Source organism: Manis javanica, chromosome 7 (assembly GCF_040802235.1).
Source record: "Manis javanica isolate MJ-LG chromosome 7, MJ_LKY, whole genome shotgun sequence".
Lineage (NCBI taxonomy): Eukaryota > Metazoa > Chordata > Mammalia > Pholidota > Manidae > Manis > Manis javanica.
The window spans coordinates 34,759,333-34,773,494 of record NC_133162.1 but is presented as its reverse complement, the minus strand read 5'-3'; the positions used below and the strand labels follow the sequence as shown (position 1 = coordinate 34,773,494).

General features: G+C 39.8%; 1 protein-coding gene across 11 annotated transcripts in view; it reads right to left on the bottom strand.

Annotated features, from left to right (window-relative positions):
- CPEB3 (cytoplasmic polyadenylation element binding protein 3) overlaps positions 1–14,162 on the bottom strand; it is a 191,363-nt gene that overhangs the window by 49,389 nt on the left and 127,812 nt on the right. For all 11 annotated transcript variants that reach the window (XM_073240696.1, XM_073240694.1, XM_073240699.1 and 8 more), the window contains one exon: positions 7,770–7,888. In XM_073240696.1, coding sequence (XP_073096797.1) covers positions 7,770–7,888 — 119 coding nt within the window. The remainder of the gene's footprint in view (positions 1–7,769; positions 7,889–14,162) is intronic.

The following is a 14,162-nucleotide window of genomic DNA, read 5'->3' as shown; positions in this document are numbered from 1 at the left end:
ATAAAGCACATGGCTCAGCACCCCCACCCCATTTTATTTTTCCTTTTCAATAACTTCAAACTCCTACTCAAGATCTTCAGGAAAGGTGTCCATTTTTCTATCCTTAATCCTACAACCCTTTCAATCTACATGAATCAGAAAAACAACACTGCAGAGCCATCAGGACTGTTATTCCCAAAAAGCAGCAGCATCCCAGCTCTTTGGCAAGCCAGGAGGAGTCAGCAAAACCTAGGTCCACTGACCTATGGCTGCAGCAACTCAGCTGTACTGGTAACAGACTCAGCCCTACCCCAGCTGTCAGCAATTCTATTTTAAGCATCACAGGCCTCACAGAATCACTGGATTGTCCCGCAGTATCAAAAATAAATTTGTTTGTGGTTTGTGAGGCATCTTTATCTCTTCCATGGTATAAGCAGTTGTTTTATTAATATTAACCAATAAAACTAACAGCCACAACAGCAATAATTGTGGTCTGGACTCTTCAAAGTACATTGACATTTGGTGTATTATTTCAACTAATTTTTACCATATAGCTCCCTAACAAACTGGTAAGCCAATTTCCAAGAGTTAAGATGCTACCTATTATCTCAAGTGCTGCCCTCTACCCGATGGAGAAGATGCCCTACCTGTATCTTCAGGCAAAAGTGGCCTTTCAGAAAAGAACCTAATAGCTGATCAGAGACTTGGCCTTGACGAAACTTCTGTACCCTGGGCAGCTCTGGGCCAATCAGAACTCCACTGGGCCTCAAAGCAAAAAGCTGTAACTCCCACGTTTACATCCCTCCCATTCCTTAGATACAAGTAAATCACAGGCCCCAGAGAACCTTGTCAAAATAGCCAGAATTCTTTCTAGACAGCCAAAAGTAACCCTGGGAAATTCTCTCATGCCTTCCCAGGATGCTCCAGGTCCAACATCAGGCTCAGGAAATAGTCCAGGAACAGAAAGGAAACCCCAGCCATCTGCACCCAGCTACACAACCTGCCTGATACATGGAAACCACAGGTGTACAGACCTCTTTGGGACTTTCAGTTACTATTTGAACAATTTAAACAGTGTTCTGTATACTGTTTCGTAAGGGCATCCAGTATAAAAATAGAGCATGAATAAATGGCAATGTATATCCTTGCTCTGTGCTTGACTTAATAAAGCCATTAGCAATTAAATGCTACGGTCAATACCCTTACTTATAACCAGAAGATTTAAGGGAACACCTTCCCCTAAAGGTTTTCCTGACTCCCTCAGGAACATCTGACAACTTTGCTCTTTGAAACCTGCTAACCCAACTACTTCCTATAATAATGCTATCATAGCACCTGTAACTGCTTGCATCACTTACTATTCACATGATATTTCCCACCCTTGCACTCTAGGGTGCTATAAGGCTGAGACCTATCTCCAAGTATATACCAGATGCCTGGCACAGTGCTAACCCTTAGTGACTGCTCTGTGCCCATCAGTGTTCTGGTGAAATAACAAAGGTTTTTCTAACAGTCAGCAACTGATGCAACAAGAAGACATCCAGCAGCTGCCCTACTATAGTTTCCAGATCACTCTCCTCACTCCAAAAGGCACCTTCCAGGAGTATGGAAAACTGTTTCTGGCCCCCAGTGGGTATCCCAGGGCTTGGGCCTAATCAGTGCAAATTTCTAATCTATAAAGTGACAAACTCAGTGATTATAATTACTTAGTGTGCATCCACACTGCTAGATGATTCTATGTCACTTAGAAAGCATATGCTAGATGATACTCCTTCAAAAGAAAGAAGAAACTATCCCTTTTGAGCACCTACACTGCACCACTATGTTAGGCATTTACACACGCTGTCACCCTTAAACTCACCATAAACCATTATACTGTAAAAATTATGTCTACTTTAGCAATAAGGAAACTAAGCTTTAGAATAGTGAAGTCAGTCAGGACTAAAACTGAGGTTTACTTAACCCGAAGTTTATATATACTCTTTCTACTGCAATGATGTTGTGGGTCTGCAAGCCTTCCTGTCATGCTACTGGCCACCTGTCATCCTTCATCTCCTGGACAAGTCAAAATGCATTTTTATTTGTGAGTAATTAATCTCTTCTTTCCAAATACATTCTGCACATTTTTAATGCATTAACAAATGCTCAACAGACTCCTCTTAAACCTACTAACAAAATCAGAAGTTAGAAAAGCTCAAGAAAATGATGTAGCAACAAAACTGGTACTATATTCAGTTATTGTAACTTCCAGGTTCATAACCTTAGGCAATCATGCTTTGCAGCCAGATAGTTTGTCCAATGTCTACATAAATGTGTATTTTCAGCTCCATGGTGCTAGGGCAAGGATGTTATTATTGGCAGGCTGATCACTAAAACTCTTGAGAGGAATGTACATGTAGTTCAAGTTACCCAAATTTCTCCACTGAAATCTTCACAAGTATAATCCCAAAACATGTAACATTCTGGATCAAACAATATTATACAAATTTATTTACTGTAAGACTTTTCAGTCTTTTCAGAACCATAATAATGTTTCCCAAATGTTTTTTACTATGGAACCTTTAAGGGAGGAAATGCACAAAGTAAGTGCTCAGTAAATGATACTGATTATTATTATAGAGGAAATCTTTTGTCAATGACCCTCTAAGAGACCAATATTTGATGGGACAAGTGTTCTTCAAAACACACTTTGGAAAACAGCAAACATGATCCCTAAGGAGAAGGTATTAGCTATTTATTGTCCACTAGATACTATTTAGTACATTGGAACAGCAGTATCTTTTAAACCTCAGTAGAAAGGAATAACAGTTTCCAAAGTCTCAAGTACTAAGAAATTCTGGACCCATTTGCAAATTCAAAGATTCCGGGGGAAAAAACAGGATTTATTATGAATAGGAGGTACTTCTTTCATTTTAGAGGCGAATTCCTCCTTTGGAGAAATTCCTTATGATGGAAGGTGCCAAACCACAAATTTAGACCAAGGATTCAAGGAACAAATAAATAAATCAAGATTAGAAGTGCTAAAGATTTCCAAGGTAGGATATGACAAAACCAGATTTGAATGAGCCAAGATAAAATTATAGTTACTGTCTTAGGAGGCAGTAGGTAGAGAATAAAAGAGTTTGAGTAAATATGCCAGAAACCCAAGAACTGAGGCTATTAATAAAGGTGCCCTGTAACTTAGCTCCTATTTATTTTTCCCAATTTAATTTCCCTCTACTCCCTTTTATATATTTATGCTCCATCTAACAAACCTAAATGTTCCCCATTCATTCCACATAATTTCTCATTTCTGTGTTCATACCATTGCCTTTCTCCAAAATGTCTTATTTCCTACACCTCCACCGTCTCCTGGCCAATCTCCAAATGTTCTTCATCCTTCAAGGCCTAGTTCAAATGACACTTCATCCAAGAAGCTTTCTTTCATCACTAAAGGTATATATATTCTCTGAGTTACTTAATCTAGATCTTATCTTGATTTATTTTTCTTAATTTGAGAAATATTTTAGAACACTTTATGTGCCAAACATTATAGATTTATATTGTGTATTTACATACTTGTTTTTCTATCGATTATACTATTAACTTTTGAACACTGATTCATAGTAAGCTTGACTCATAGGGACCAGTACTAATGACTTACCCACAGTAGGCACTCTAATGTAGTCTGAAGGAAAGCACACCGTTTAGAAGAGATGGCTGTATGTGGGCATAATGGCAGGTATGATTCACCATAGGTGGTGTACAGATTAGAGAAGGCTTCAGGAAAGAGATGGCATTTGAGAGGGGTTTTAAAATAAAGGGAGGAGTAGAAATTAAGATGGGAATGGAAGTATTTCAGTTGGCTGGAATATGGGATTCAGAAGGAAAGCAGAAAAAGGTAAGGTTGGAAAAAATCTGAAGTCAGACTGGGAAAGTCTAAAGTCCCAGGCAAAAGTATATGGACTGTTTTTATAACTAAAGAGGAGTCATTAGAAGTGCTAGAGATCCCACTGATACATAAGTAGGGGTAGGTAAGACCAGAATGATAGACAGAATGAACAGAATTATGGCTTAAATAATTATACCAGCCTCTATTTCTAGCTTCCTCAGTCCCAACAATTTTTCCAAGTTTTCAGGGGATGACCATGTTACTTGAGCAGCAAAGAACTCACCATGCATAAGCATACTTCAATTTGGTAAGACAGTTTTTAAATATATAGCAAAATCAATTATGTCATATTTCAGTTTATTTATAAAATGTGATTGTGCTATAAATCATTAAGAAGGAAGAAGCAGGAAACTTGTTTGATACTCCTTTTAAGGTATTTGCGATCCCACATCTCTAGCCAAAGTGGTGTGTTCTAGAAAGTAAGAAACCATAAACACCTCCTTCCTTACCTCCTTTTCAAGGCTTCTCTTCTTCTGCTCCTATCTGTGTTAGACCTTCTTAGGTTTCCTGCTCTATCAGAGTTTGCTGTCTTGAACCTTCAGATTCAGCTTATTTATACATTCAAAAAGTAGAGTCACCTTTCCACAAGGGACCACAATGTCTGCCCACTCCCTGGAAGCCTGGACAAAGACACAGCTAAGCTTTGGGATGCTTGAGACATCTGAGCTATGGAATTACTCTTACTGGAGGAGGGAAAAAAAAAAAAAAACATACCAAGAAGCTTTGCAATAGCTCCTGTTCTTGCTAATTTCTCTACTTACTCTTTGGGACTGAGGAGTCAATTAATCAGGCCATAAATACAGTTTCTTCTGCCATCTTTCATGATCAGACCTATACATAGAATAATCTGAGTAGAGTCATGTAATGAAAGATATTCACTGACCGAAGATATCTACCTCATACTACCTGAAACCCACTAATTAGGGATTTGTGTGAGTTAGAAAACAAACGTAATCTTAGATAGGCTAAGTGATAGGGGAACTTGCTATTAGGCTCTGTATTAGAAAAACAATCCGATTGACCCAATCCACACATAGACAACTGGGGTTTGATTTGGAGGAAAGGGATAAGAGAAAAGGACAAAGGACAGAAAATCTGTGAGGTCATTGTGGAACATGCTATATTTCCAAGGAGAAATCCAGAGAGGATCAGAGAGAACCAAACAGAATGAGGACAACAGGATCCCGAAAGGCAACCAAGCTAGTAAGTAGAAAAAGCAAGGGAGAGCCATAGCTCAGAAAGTTTGGTGAGTGAACTCCAAAGGTTGGCTTTACCTTGAGCTATTGCCAAGGTCCTCATTTACTCCCAAAGTTTCAACCCAGTTCTCAGTTTGCGTTGGGAGCATCCAAAGTGAAATGGAATGTATCGAAACTTGGGTAGGGAAGTGTGGCCAAAAGAGGCTGGGATTGGTAGATGTGGAAATGAACCCGAGAAGGAGAAGTTTCAAAAATGAAACCAGAAGAGTTTGAACCCCAAATGGGATCCAGTTTTTTGGTATTTGGGGACTTTTATGTTTCCCATCCTAAGTTTCATTCAAATTGTTTATGCTGGAAATTCTGAGTATGCCTGGGTCAAAGAAATACGGGATCGGCAGCCACAGTTCAGAATTCACCAAGCTCCAATGAAACTGCTTCACTTGAGCTCAGAAAACGAAAACTGCAATAAGGCAGAAATTTGTAGAAACACAAACAATGAAAGTTAGCTTCCCCATAAACATTTCCAAAACAGATAATTACACTCAAGATTTTCAAAAGTCCTTGTCAAGGGTAATACGCATGTGTGAAGATAACAGTAATGAAGTTGCCTCTATTACCACCTCCATCTGCAGCCCCCACTGCTCATTCCTCTCTCAAGAGAGGCCCTCCTGGGGAAGGCTCACCCTGACAAGGCATATACCCTCCTGCCACAGGACAGCGGCATGGCCCTTCCAAGGTGCACAAGCCCACACACTCACCTCTAGTCACCTCCACTCAATTCAACAGCTTCTTAATCTACGAAAGTGTAACTATCTCAGTGTTTACCACCACCCTTCTGCCTTTTTGCATTTGAAAATATATTTCAAATCCTTTCCTATAGTAAATGACCAGTCCCACCTGAACTCTTCCAGGCTCATTCCCACTCCACTTCTGTTGTTCTGCCAGTGGCAGGTGCTCTCTAGAGGTTGAGAGACCCTGTCAAACTGAATTCAGTCTTTCCAATCTCACATAATTTCAAGGAGAATTAGAGAAATTATTTCATCTTTCTTATTTACTCAGATGAAACACTGCACGTTCACATTCCAGTCAGTCCCCAGATCTCTGTTATAGCACACAGCCTCTCTACTCTGTTGAAATGAAGACCAAAGTTAACAAAAGTTCCCCACTCTTTCCCCACCCACTGTTTCCTACTGTTTTCCCCATCTGTATAACTACCCTATCCAATGCATTTAACTGTTGTTACAAAAATTTGGTAGTGGTCTCAGAATTTAAGAACAATGATACTTCCACACTTGCTAAAATCCTTGCTTCTTTTTCTGCACCAATTATTCTACTGTAACTCCATATCCCCATTCTTTTGTAATTCCCTCTTTTGCTTTACATGAGATAAGCTCCACCATATAGGTACCCAAATCCCAGCATCATTCTTTGGGACCAATTATAAATCCTGTTCCAGATGTGACCACTCTTTTCAACAGATGTTACCATGTGCTATAACCTTGCTCTCCTGAATCCTACAGAACTATGTAGAACTAATAGCACTGTCCAGTTACATTTGCACAAGTACCTGACCTTACCAAAAGCTTCATTTTCCTCTTATGTGAGTCTCTCAACATCCCAGAGAGGAACCATTATTATTCCCATTTTATAGATGAAGAAGCCAAGATTCAGTAAGAATTGGGTGACTTACTTAGAGTCAAGCAGATACCTAAATACTAAAGAGTCAAACTGGGAACTTTTATGTCCAACCTCAACTCTTTCCCCATACATGTTTCTGAGAATAAATCTAGCTGCCAATCTAGTCCCACATCTCTGGAGTTAAGTTTTACAGGAGATGCTATAGGCCCTGTGATAGATATCTGTCTTGGTCCCTTGGACCACATTACTACCTTTACTCTATCTACAACAATCCTAGCATTAAAGTCTTTACATGCAAACTCCACTCCCATCCCAATATCCCACAGATCCTTATTTCTGCCATATTAATTAACTTCGTTTCTTCTGCTCTGAACATAGTCTTGCCCCTTCTCCGCTGTTACCCTCTGCCAGGAGAAAGGAAGCAGTCTTCCTCTTTTACTCAATGCCTTACTCACACTGTGGCTCAGAAAGCACAAAGTCTTACACTACAAACTCTGTATAAGTGTACATTTATTTATAGTTTTGTCCTTTCCCTCTCCTGCCCTGTTCAAAGCTATCCATCTTAGAGGGTAGGCTCAGAAGGCTCTATTTAACCAGCTGTGGGTACCACCCAGGACAATATCTTGCATTATTCAAAGGCACATAAACACTGATGATTATGATCTTTAAAAAAAAAAAACAAACAAACTCTAGTCCTTGATCTGAAATAACGACAGAAACCAGCTGCCAAAACCACTAAGAGCATTATTTACTTTAATTCAGAGTTTCTGAATAGGAATTAGCTTAAAAGAGCTATCAAGTGAAAGACAAGGGCACATTTGTTTATATGCGGTCCCAAAAGTATCAAACAAAATACAGAGTAATTTGTTACTAGCTTCCCATCAACAACAGTTCAACTCTACTGCAAGGTTACCCCAGGTAAAAGGATCCTAGTTACCAGCATTCCTATTACAAAAAGGAGGTGATCAGCTATTCCAATTGCATGTGTGCTCTGGAAATGCAACAACTGCCTGCATATTACTTACCGGTTTATCCTTGATGGTGGGGCTTGACACACACAGGTACAGTTTCCCGTCTTCTTCTAGGCAGGCATCTATCAAAGCTTGTACTGAGCTCTCCTCCTGGAACAGCAGAAAGGCATAGCCTTGGGGAGAACAAAAACAAAAGAGTAGGGGGAGAAATCAGTAAGTTAAACTCAAAGTACCCATTAAAAATTTATCTATTATTTCACTTTGGCAAAATCTTACTAAAATCTAAAAGCTCTGAGTGGGACACAGGGAAGTAATAGTCAATAGATCCTCATGTGCCAGGCTTTGTATTAGGTGTTTATAGACATTATTTTAATTCTCATAATTACTCAGGGGCATAAAATTAGAATACCTCTGTATAATTTCCACTACACAGAGGCATACATTGCTTTACTGCACTTCACAGATACTACATTTTTTACAAATTAAAGATCTGTGGCAACCCTGTGTCAAGCAAGTCTATCAGTGCCCTTTTTCCAACATCATTTGCTCACTTCATGTTTCTGTGTCACATTTTGGTTAATTATACCAATATTTCAAACTTTTTCATTATCATTATATTTGTTGTGGTGATCTGTGACCAGTGATCTTTGATGTTACCACTGAATTTGGTTTGGGGCACCAGCACCATATTAAACAGGCATGTTCTGACAGTTCCACCAACCAGCTGTTCTCCCACCTCTCTCTTCGGGTCCCCCTGTTCCCTGAGACACAACAATACTAAAATTATGCCTATTAATAACCCTACATTGGCCTCTAAGCATCAAGTGAAAGGAAAAGTGCACATCTTTCACTTTAAATCAAAAGCTAGAAATGATTAAGCTTAGTGAGGAAAGCATGTCTTGAGCTGAGATAGGCCAAAAGCTAAGATTCTTTGCCAAACATTCAGCCCAGTTGTGAATACAAATGAAAAATTTCTGGAGGAAATTAAAAGTGCTACTCCAGTGAACACACAAATGATGAGGAAGTACAACAGCCTTATTGCTGATGTGGAGAAAGTCTGAGTGATATGGATAGAAGATCAAACGAGCCACAACTTTCTCCTAAGCCAAAACCTAATCCAGAGGAAAACCCTAACTCTCTTCAATTCTATGAAGGCTGAGAGAGGAAGCTGCAGAAGGAAATCAGAAGCTAGCAGAGGTTGGTTCATGAGGTTTGAATAAAGAAGCTACCTCTACAGCATAAAAGTGCAAGGTGAAGCAGCAAGGGCTGATGTAGAAGCTGCAGCAAGTTATCCAGAAGATCTAGCTAAGAGAATTGACGAAGGTGGCTACACTAAACGGCAGGTTTCGAACGTACATGACACAGCATTATATTGGAACAACATGCCATGTAGGACTTCCCCATAGCTGGAGAAGAGAAATCAAACCTTCAAAGGACAGGCTGACTCTCTTGTTGGAGGCTAATGTAGCTGGTGTCTTTCAGTTGAAGCCAATGCACATTGACCATTCTGAAAATCCTAGAACCCTTAAGGACTATGCTAAATCTACTCGCCTGTGCACTGTAATGGAACAACAAAGCCGGGATTACAGCACATCCGTTTATAACATGGTTTACTGAATATTTTAAATTCACTGTTAAGGCCTGTTAAAAGATTCCTTTCAAAATATTATTCCTCGTTGACAATGCACCAGATCACCCAAGAGCTCTAATAGACAGGTACAATGAGATTAATGTTGTTTTCATAACTGCTAACACAACATCCAGTCTGCAGCCATGGATTAAAGAGTAATTTCAGCTTTCAAGCCTTATTATTTAAGTTTTACTATTACTTTTCATGAGGCTATACCTGCCATAGGTAGTGATTCCTCTGATGCATTTGGGTAAAGAAAACTGAAAGGCTTCTGGAAAGGATTCACCATTCTAGATGTCATTAAGAATATTTGTGATTCATGGGGAACAGTCAAAATATCAACATTAACAGGAGTTTGGAAGAAATTGACTCCAACCCTCATGGATGATTTTGAGAGGTTCAAGCCCTCACTGGAAGAAGTCACTGCAGATGTGATGGAGTAAGCAAGAGAACTAGAATTAGAAGTGGAGCCTAACAGTGTGACTGAAATGCTGCACTCTCATGATAAAACTTGAAAGGTGGAGAAGTTGCTTTTTATGGATGAGCAAATAAGCTGGTTTCTTGAGATAGAATCTATCCCTGGTTAAGATGTTGTGAAGATTGTTGAAATCACAACACAGGATTTAGAATATTTCACAAACTTAGTTGATAAAGCAGTGGCAGGTTTTTTAAAGACTAATTCCAATTTTGCAAGAAGTTCTGCTGTGGATAAAATGCTATCAAAGAGTACTGATACTACAGAGAAATAGTTCATGGAAGGAAGAGCCAATTTACGTGGCAAAATTCACTGTTGTTTTATTTTAAGAAATTGCCACAGCCATCCCAGCCTTCAGCAACTACCACACTGATCAGTCAGCAGCCACTGACAATTAGGCAAGACCCTTCACAAGCAAAAAGATTATGACTCACTGAAAGTTCAGATGATGCTTAGCATTTTTTTTAGCAATAAGGTGTTCTCTAATTAAATGCTTGATTATGTAAATTGTTTTTTCACATTCATTTATTTATTTACTTAGGTATCGTTAATGTACAATTACTTGAACATTATGGTTACTAGACTCCCCCTATTATCAAGTCCCCCCCACATACCCCATTACAGTCACTGTCCATCAGCATAATAAGATGCTATAGAATCATTACTTGTCTTCTCTGTATATACTGCCTTTCCCGTGTCCTCCTCCCACCACTACATTATGTGTACTAATCGTAATGCCCCGTTTTCCCCCGTATCTGACCCTTCCCACCCATCCTCCCCAGTCCCTTTCCCTTTGGTAACTGTTAGACCATTCTGTGAGTCTGCTGCTGTTTTGTTCCTTCAGTTTTTTCTTTGTTCTTATATTCCACAGATGAGTGAAATCATTTGATACTTGTCTTTCTCTGCCTGGCTTATTTCACTGAGCATAATACCCTCTAGCTCCATCCACGTTGTTGCAAATGGTAGGATTTGTTTTCTTCTTATGGCTGAATAATATTCCATTGTGTATATGTACCACATCTTCTTCTTTTCTTTATTTTTTTAAATTTTGGTATCATTAATCTACAATTACAGAAAGAACATTATGTTTACTAGGTTTCCCCCTTCACCAAGTCCCCCCCACATACCCCTTCACAGTCACTGTCCATCTGCATAAGATGCTGTAAAATCACTACTTGTCTTCTCTGTGTTGCACAGTCCTCCCTGTGCCCCCCCCCCACACTATACATGCTAATCGTAATGCCCTCTTTCTTTTTACCCGCCCTTATCCCTCCCTTCCCACCCATTGTCCCCAGTTCCTTTCCCTTTGGTAACTATTAGTCCATTCTTGGGTTCTGTGATTCTGATGCTGTTTTGATCCTTCAGTTTTCCTTTGTTCTTATACTCCACATATGAGTGAAATCATTTGGTACTTGTCTTTCTCCGCTTGGCTTATTTCACTGAGCATAATACCCTCTAGCTCCATCCATGTTGTTGCGAATGGTAGGATCTGTTTTTTTCTTATGGCTGCATAATATTCCATTGTGTATATTGTACCACATCTTCTTTATCCATTAATCTACTGATGGACACTTAGGTTGCTTCCATTTCTTGGCTATTGTAAATAGTGCTGCAGTAAACATAGGGGTGCATACGTCTTTTTGAAACTGGGCTGCTGCATTCTTAGGGTAAATTCCTAGGAGTGGAATTCCTGGGTCAAATGGTATTTCTATTTTGAGCTTTTTGAGGAACCTCCGTACTGCTTTCCACAATGGTTGAACTAGTTCACATTCCCACCAGTAGGAGGGCTCCCCTTTCTCCACAACCTCACCAACATTTGTTGTTGTTTTGTCTTTTGGATGGTGGACATCCTTACTGGTGTGAGGTGACATCTCATTGTGGTTTTAATTTGCACTTCTCTGATGACAAGCGATGTGGAGCATCTTTTCATGTGCCTGTTGGCCATCTGAATTTCTTCTTTGGAGAAGTGTCTGTTCAGCTTCTCTGCCCATTTATTAATTGGCTTATTTGCTTTTTGTTTGTAGTGGTGCATGAGCTCTTTTTATATTTTGGATGTCAACCCCTTATTGGATATGTCATTTATGAATATATTCTCCCATACTGTAAGATATCTTGTTGTTCAACTGATGGTGTCCTTTGTTGTACAGAAGCTTTTTAGTTTGATATAGTCCTACTTGTTTATTTTTGCTTTTGTTTCCCTTGCCCGGGGAGATACATTCATATGTAAATTGTTTTTCATATACAATGTTATTACATATTGAATAGACTATAGTATCATGTAGTTTTTGTGTACTGGGAAACCAAAAAATTCATGTGACTTGCTTTATTATCATATTTGATTTATTGGGGTGTTCTGGAACTGAACCGGCAATAGCTCCAAGGTATGCCTGTAGGTCTGGTCATCTTTAATGACAGCAGGAAGGCTCAACACTGGCCTGCTATTGATCCACAACAACAAGCCAGGAAAGAAACATCATCTGCCCTCCAGCTTCCACCAAGCTTAGACCTGACACATAATATAACATGGATATATCTTGAAAACGTTACGCTAAGTGAAAGAAGCTAGGCACAAAATACCAAATATTGCATGACTCTATTTATATGGAACATCCAGAATAGGCAAATCTATAAAGACATAAAACAGATTAGTGGTTGCTTAGAGCTGGGAGACTAGAAGGAACAGGTACAACGTTTCTTTTTAGGGAGGATGGAAATTTTCTAAAATTGATTGAAGTGATGGTTGCTTAGCACGGGGAACACATTGAAAACAACTAAACTGTACATTTTAAATGGGTGAACTCTATGGTATGTAAATGGTACCTCAACAAAAGTTGCCACAAAAAAGCCCAGCATAAGGCTAGTGCTTTTACATTTTACTCTGATGATGATGCTCTATTTCTCCAAGGATATGCTCCTGTCTCATGGCAGAGTGTGCAATCTAGGCATGTGGACATGAGCTGCAGCAATTCCATGGACACAGCAGCTTTATTCATTTCAGTTCAGTAAGATATAATAAGCAGCTATTCCAAGTGAACACAATCTATGGATTATGAGAAAACTCAGATGAACGAGACTAGGTTCCTATTGTCAAGAAACTTATGTGGTAGAAGAAACAGACATTTAGACAAGTATTCACTACAAATGTGAGGGAGATAAGTGAGGACAAAAATTGCCATGGGAGCCCAGAGGAGAAAGGACTCTGACTTGAGAGAATCAGCAAAGACTTCAAAGAGGACAATGGATGTTCAAAGGGTCAACTCCAGCACTTGCTGCCAGCCTCACATTCATGAATCGCAGCTGAGCAAAGGCCCATCATGAGCTAGTCTAAGCCTGAGTGTCCAACTATTCAATCTTTCTACAACCCCTCTATCTTTGTTAAGTCTCTCAGCTGTCACCTCCACTCCTAGTCCAGCTACTGACCTCAAAGGAAACCATCATCAAAGTGGTTCTCCTCTGGCACACTGCATGCCAGAAGGATGTAAGTGATGGAGAAGGATAAGAACCCCCATATTGTTTAGATTCTCACACATCAAACAAAATTTTAAGTGACTGGCCTAAAAGCAAAGCTCTCTGGAGTTCTGGGAAGCACATAATGACAGGCGCAGTAGATAATGAATAACGGGTACTCTATTTAATCCTTTTCCCCAACTCCTCATGTACTATACAGAGCCTCCAAGCAAATACAGCAGGGAAAAGATCAACTACTACCCAGCACACCAAGAGTGGCCAGTGCAACAGGAGGAAGCCAATACATAGGGGAAAGTGCCAAGCATAGGAGTGGGTATGTAGCTGCAAGAAGAAGGCCACCTACATGGTGGGAGCCAGAGCAGTTTTCTGGCTCTGCTCCCAGGCTAGATGGGTCAGAGGATTTAGCAGGTGGCCAAGCAAGAAAAATAAAACCCAAGTATAAAACTAGAAAATATAATACATCATTTCTTCATATCCTCTCTCTTAAGAAAACAGTACCAAACTATTAACAAGTCCCAGGGAAATCTATTAAAAAATCATTGTTTTCATTTAATGTGAGAACATTAATTTCATTTGCCAAGAATGGGTGAAAAAGAGAAGATCTCAGCACATCCTCTCAAACCTCCTGCCTCACCAGGTTAAATCCAGGTACAAAGGTCCTAAGTGGCATACTGTATATCTTGTTCTTAGAGAGGATCCCATCTGTGTATAACATGCACAGGGACATCAAAAATGCCTGGGGGTGGGCATGTTCAGCAAGCTGAGGCTCCCTCCGGCTCTTTGCCTCTGGAAGGCCACCAGGTGGACTGTACTCTTCCTGCACATTGCTGCCCACCCTCTGCGATCTTCCCCATCAAATCCCATTCAACTTGAG